General features: G+C 39.8%; 1 protein-coding gene across 4 annotated transcripts in view; it reads right to left on the bottom strand.

Annotated features, from left to right (window-relative positions):
- Positions 1-1,150: 1,150 nt before the first annotated feature.
- The window catches only part of tmem63c (transmembrane protein 63C), a 37,660-nt gene continuing 32,067 nt past the window's right edge, over positions 1,151-6,743 (bottom strand). For all 4 annotated transcript variants that reach the window (XM_042218223.1, XM_014331940.2, XM_014331941.2 and 1 more), the window contains exon 23: positions 1,151-6,227. In XM_042218223.1, coding sequence (XP_042074157.1) covers positions 5,997-6,227 — 231 coding nt within the window. In that variant the 3' untranslated portion in view covers positions 1,151-5,996. The remainder of the gene's footprint in view (positions 6,228-6,743) is intronic.

Here is a 6,743-nt window from a genome sequence, read left to right as displayed (position 1 = left end):
GGGGGGAATTGTTCTCTGAAAAAGGTTCACCCTTAAACCAACACGGAAAACAAAAGGTCTCTACGGTGCTATTAAATTTGAAACTTAATACTGGACAAAAACCATGTTTAGAAGAAGATTGTGAGAAGAGCTGGAAAGTACAGCCACTAAATCGACATTGTGGTAATTGTGTTTTGCCAAGGGGAACAATGAACGTTCTTATATAAGTCAGTTGGATACTATAATATACTCCAGGGGACTTAAAATACTAACTTTTTGAGCTGCGTTTGTATGTTGACTCAAAGCCATATGGGAGTGACAATATGGTTGCAGCAGGAGGCAGAGACATTTTCTATTCTAAGCATCTGGACAGGGGAAAGCAGATGGCAGACCACAGACCCAGAGGAATTCACCTTTCTCTGAGAATCATGCCATCAGCAGTTGCCACAGGTGACGACGGAAATGTCATCCGTGGCATTTCCTCTCTCTGTCTTCTTTTGTGACTGTGCAATGAAGGAGTATCGTGCACGGTGGAAGTCTGGTATTTTTCCACTCTGCAAACAGTTTCGTACAGAGAAATTCAACCAATCCAGTCAGTGCAAGATGGTTCATACATTTTCATTATTTTGATAGAAAAACATCTTTAAACAGCACAAGATGTTCCACTGTGGTTCGATTATGAAATTTACTCCCATATCCACACTGATGTGATTTCAGGGCAAGTGAGCTCTCTATAGTATGTACAGGTAACTGTCCAAAAAGTCATTTGTGTGAAGACCTTCAGTATGGGTAATAAGCCTGGAAATGAGAAGAAACACTGTTATCAGCTGGTAGATTTTAAATGAGTAGCTTAACTTTTTACACAGTTTCCTCCCAAGAATTAGATGGGATACTGGATGTGTACCCTTACCTTAGCTTAAGAGAATAAGAGCAGATGATATCCACATTATTTTCTAACATAAATAAAAATATTTCCTAAATATCAAATGAACATTTGAAAGTACTGTGCAAAACATGTTTTTGCACATTTCCTAAAGGAATCGTATTCTTATACCAGCGCACTCACAGCGGCTCTTCTATTTTCCACATGAAGTCTGACTCACTGTGTCTGAAAAAGCTTCCATCACAGACCACAGCAGAGAGTAACAAGAAGTTCATGGCACAAGATGAGTGGATTGAGCTGAATTAATTTTAATCTCAGATCACAGCACTTCACTTATAACAGATGAAAACGCATTAGCCTGACAGAGATCAATCTTGAACACAGCCTGTCCCTAAACCTCAGACTTCTTGGAGATAATAACAGCCCACTTTTACAGCAGAATAAAATCTGAAATAATGTACTTATGATACACATATTTTATAAACGAAGAGCAAAAAGCATCGGGCACGTCTGGAAACCCAATAGACCTCGGTTGGCCAAGCTGACTGCACATGAACAGACATGTCCGGATGCAATAAAACTAGTAAAGCATGGGAACGGACAATCCCTCTTCGCATGGCCATTAGAGCTAAGAATACCCTATTAGTTTTTATTTTGTACTTTTCAAAGGAAAGCACATTTAATGATCTGTGAAACGAGCTTCTGGAAGAGAAAGCCATGGGACATGTTTGCAGTTTGGAGACTGAAATTTTGAGATGCTCTTTGATGTTCTGTTTTTTTAAACTTCATGATCCTCTGCAGTGGCCACTTCATCTGCGCTCTGCTGCTAGCTTTCATCTACTTTATACAGCATAAGCTACTACAATTAGAGTCCCTGTAAAACGAGCAAAATACATGTCACTTTATAACAAAACGTGCCATTAATGTTATATAAAGCATGACTATAAGTATATCATGATACACTCTCTCAGACAGAACAGAAAACCGATTATAACTTACTCTACTTAACAACAAGGAGCTACCTAACCCATAGCAGTCACTGTTAATCAAAGACAAACATTTAGAGAACCCCGTCATACATACGTATGATCCAAAAATAAGGTAACCGAGGAATAAAAAGGGCTTGATTGAAATCAGTGACAAGGCACAAACAAGTACACAATACAAAATATTGATACAACTACAAGCCACGCGCTCATTCTTAACCTCGCAATTAACCATTTTTATGACATTCACTTGCTTTCCTATTCTACAGCTTTTGATCCCATCACTTGGTCTTAAAGAACAGATGAGGTTTGCGCACTGGTCAGTGATCTGTTCGTCTTTAGGACTTCCTGTCCCACGAGTACGCAGGATGGTGTAAGCTTTGAATGAATGGATGACAGCTGAGCCAGTTAATAAGCTGATGAAGATCGTGTGATATATTCAAAAGCTCTAGATAAAGATAAAGGTAGAGGACCTCGTGTGCAGATTGACTGTTAATATCTTAGTAGAATAAGCTCACATTGTATGTTTGTTTTATTCTGAATGAAGGACGCACTGGCTGTTAAAAAATTGAGTTTTGGGTTTGTTACAATTTTTATCTCTTGGTTGTTTCGTCCATGCAGCATATTTCAGGCCATGCTGGATTGTCACACAATAAGGGTGTTTTTTTTTTTCCAAGGCACAGCAAAAGACACGAGTAAGAAATTGACATTCAGTCACATGAAAAAATCTTTGACCCGCTGTAAAGAGGATTTAAAAGAAAAACAAAAAGAACAAAAAAAACAACAGATTGACACAAAAAACATGAAGTTTAGCACATATGAAATGCATACCTCATTTAGACGATATATAATTAACATGCAGTGACGTGTTACATATGTCAACTGAAAACAGCATGATGGTGCTTTATTTTACTGTTTGTCTTTGCAACATAACAAAACCTAATTTCAGCAGTGACCTATTTGACCAACACCAAAAAAACTGGAAAATTTTATAAAAGCTTTTGAGTTTAGCAAACTTAGCAAAACCGAAAAACTTCTTCTGGAGATTTCCATGTTGTTCTCCTGCAGTGGCACAAAACAGACTCCATGGCATATTTGGAAAATGATGTAATTTTAGGATGCACTTCTATTATACTCCATTTCTTCACAACTTAAAGGAACAGCTTCACATTTTACAAAACACTTTCTTGCCTGCACTTTGATGTATATATTAGTACCATAGCAAGTTAGCTTAGCTTAGCAGCAACACACCATAAAGCAAAGTCTCTGCTAGTTTTAAACCAGTCTCTGGTTTCAAACCAGAAACTAGCTGTTTCCCCTCCTTTCAGGTCTGTATGCTAAGCCAAAGATATTGTAATTTTGTTATGGGCTAAACGAACAGACTGCTAGCTATGCACAATGCTATACGGTGAAAACCTTAAATGATCTACAACACATGGCATATTACACTCAGTCGTTACTGATTAACATAAGCAATGCCAAAATGCAGAAGCAGTGTAAGAAAGTACACCCTTACTGCTTCCTTAGGAATTAAAAGAGAAAGTAGCAGCCAGGTCTTGCTAATCAAATGCACTTGATTAACTGATCGTCTGTAAGTCTGACCAACTCGGTAAAAGCAGAGATTTTGACAGTTTGCTGGTCTGGAGCATTCAGATGTGTGCTAATGCAATGCCAAGGAGGAAAGGCATCATCAATGACTTTTGAGAAAGAACTATTGCTGCCCGTCAATCTGGGAAACATTAGAAGTTTTTCCAAGCAATTTAAAGTCCATTATTCTACAGTGAGAAGTGAAAAACATTTAAGACAGTTGCCAATCTTCCCAGAAATGGACATCACAGCAAATTCAACCAAAGGTCAGACCATTCAATCAGAGAAACTGAAAAAAAAACAAAAACGCAAGAGCTACATCTCAGAGTGACCAAGTAGTGTTTGGGAAGTGTTGCCAGGAGAAAGTCTCTTGTTTCTAACAAGAACATGGCAGCACAGCTTAGATTTGCCACATTGCTTCTGAACAAACTGTGAGACCCCTGGATCGATGTCCTTTGAACAGATGAGACTAAAGTGGAGATGTCTGGCCTCAATCCACAGTGAAAACCAACCACCTCAACTAATTGTAATGGAGGGATGAGGATTTGGGTTTGCTTTGCAGCTAAAGGGATCTGGGTATGTTAGAGTCACATATGAGGCCATCTGGTCGACAGCTAAAGCTCGACCAAAAATGGTTTGCATAATAGGCCAATGATCCAATACAAAGCAACAAATCTACAACAGAATGGCTCAAAAAGAAAGCAATCAGTGTTGGCCCAGTCAAAGACCAGACCTCAACCTGAATGAAATGGTGTGCATAAATACCTCAATAAACTGAAACAACTCTGTAAAGAAGAGTGAGCTATTATTTCTCCAGAATAATATGAGAGACTGATGCCATCGCACAGAAAAGAATGACTGGGCTCCTACAAGCTACTGAATCATGACATGGATTTAGTTTTCCAGAGGACTGCTTCTGCATTTTTGGCTTAGATTTTTTTAAAATAAATAATGACTTGTTGTAATATGTCATGTGTTGTTCATCCTCGGTTGTATTTATCCAATTTTGTTACCTTATAAAGACACAACTTTTTTATTATGTCCTGATAAATAAAACCTCAGAACTGAAAGACATTTAGTTTGTTTTTGCCATGACTCTGTACCTAACCAGTGTATACAAATGTCTCCCTGGGGCCAAGAGATCTAAATTTCAGAAGGTAAACTACAGGTTTTGTAAAGAAAACCAAGTGCCTGCCTATTTTCTGTGTAGACTAATCCAGACGCTACTCTACAGTGCAGCTACTGCACATGCATTCTTTAGGTGGACTTGAAAAAAAGTATTATAGAAATAACTACTTACCAGGGTGCCCGTGTGTCTACAAGTGAAGACAAGATTCTTGGCATCAACACCCCACAAAGTTACTGGTTCTGCCTGTAGGCTAGCCCTTTCTCCATGTTTCGAGTCCCCAAGTTTCAGTAACGTTACACAAAGACGTAACAATGCTAACAGTAAAGTGAGTTTGACGTTTAAAAGTACTTTACAAACTATACCCTATATAATGCCCTCAGAGTATCTCGCTACGCCTACCAGAAAATTAGTGCACAATCAGTGGTCATTAGTTTCAACCTGTGCTAAGCTAAGCTAACAGGCTACATGCTTTATTTTCTTACCAAACTGTGAGCAAGAAAATAGATAGCAGATTTCCAAAAAGCTCAAGCTATTCCACTTTGACCATATGTACAGTCGAAACATAATTAGGTAAGGTTTTGATTAAGATGAGACATCTCTGCAAATCATTGTACATCCTCGATTCCTCCCGCCCCCAACCCAAAGCACAATATCAATGACACCAAAAATACTGTAGCAAAAATATCAACCTTATATTGATAATAGTTACAAGCTTCAGGTTGAGTCAAGCTGTTTGCGCCTCCGTTTAGAGCGTACATATATTACGGTACATCTCTGAGTTACATTTGGCCCTCCGTCCGTCTGTCTGCTGTCTCACTGCAGATGGCTTCACAACTAGCTGCCCTCACCCTCAGCCTTGCCGAGCTCTGCTACAGAGGAACCAGATATCACCTATGCCCAAACCCCTCTGTCAGTCTGTCGGGGCAAGCCTGTTCACACCACCCACTCTGATGGGAACTTTCGCCTCCACTCATTTCCAAGCGACACAGCATGGATAGAGTATCTCTGACTGAAACCATAATGCATTTCTATTACAGTCTGCATCACTTGTAACCTTTTTAATTTGCAAATTAAGCCATAGAAGAAGACAGAGTCCGTATCAGCATCTGATCATTTAGCTAAAAGAATCTGTACATTTAGCTTGGTGTTATGTTCTGTTGAGCTGTGTCTGATGGGTTCGGCAGATTGTTTAGGCAAATGGCTTTCTTCTGCAACTGTGATGTTTAAGAGCATTTAGCTCCTGTATTCTCAGGCTCCGTTACTCTTCAGGCTCTTCAGCCTTACTAGCAAGCACAGTCTAGTCTCAGAGTCCGAGGCAGCAGCGTAGTTGGAGTCTGAGGTCAGTGGTGAAAACGCAGCATTGCGGCATTTAGTAATCTGTGTTCTTCAGCTGAAGGACACGTAGAAGTCAGTTTTGGGTGGAGATTTGGTGTTACTGGTAGCCCATGGAGCTGTCCATGAGCGTGGTGGAGCAATAGAGGTCTGGTGGGTCTTGGAGCTCAGTCTCACGGGTCTGGGTGTGTTCCCCCTCTCCTTCTTCTTCCTCCGCTGGCCCACGGTTTGAACTCTGAGAGCTGGCCATGGCGCCATAGCTGTGGTGGGCTGGGGAGGGCATCGGAGTCAAAGCCAGCTCTGGCTCCAGCAACACAGATGCCACAAAAAGCTGAGGGAAGCAGATCAATGCACATTTTGGAATTGTGTCATCCAGTAAATCACTTTATTCACAGGCAGTGTGTGCCTGGTTTAAAATGGAGATAAACAAGAGACCTTTCACATGCTATAACTTGCTTTGACCACTTATCTATCCCACATGGAGATGGTTCATCAAAAAGCTCTTTCAACTTCTTTCTCCTGTGAATTAACAGTTCAAACATCCTGAGCTTGTTACTATTCCCATGTCATGGATATTATATTGGTTGAGTTTTTGTTATGTCCCAATTAAGAGAAAATCTATGTTATAAAGTCAAGATGGAACTTTTTAGTGATATATTTGATTTTATATGGAATAACCCCAGTGCTTGTCTTCTGAGGTTGATTCTTTCACAACCTTAAGAGCATATGGCTCTCAGATCTCATGGAAAACTAAACAATTAAATCTCATCCAGCACACAATCCACTGATATATTAACTTAAATAACGTAAGCCTTCTCTGTCACATTTAGGTCTCTCTCCAATAATA

The sequence above is a fragment of the Haplochromis burtoni genome, unplaced genomic scaffold (genome assembly GCF_018398535.1).
Source record: "Haplochromis burtoni strain Fernald_Lab_line unplaced genomic scaffold, NCSU_Asbu1 Contig_16, whole genome shotgun sequence".
Lineage (NCBI taxonomy): Eukaryota > Metazoa > Chordata > Actinopteri > Cichliformes > Cichlidae > Haplochromis > Haplochromis burtoni.
Note: the sequence above shows the minus strand (reverse complement) of the source record. Positions and strands in the feature narration are given on the sequence as shown.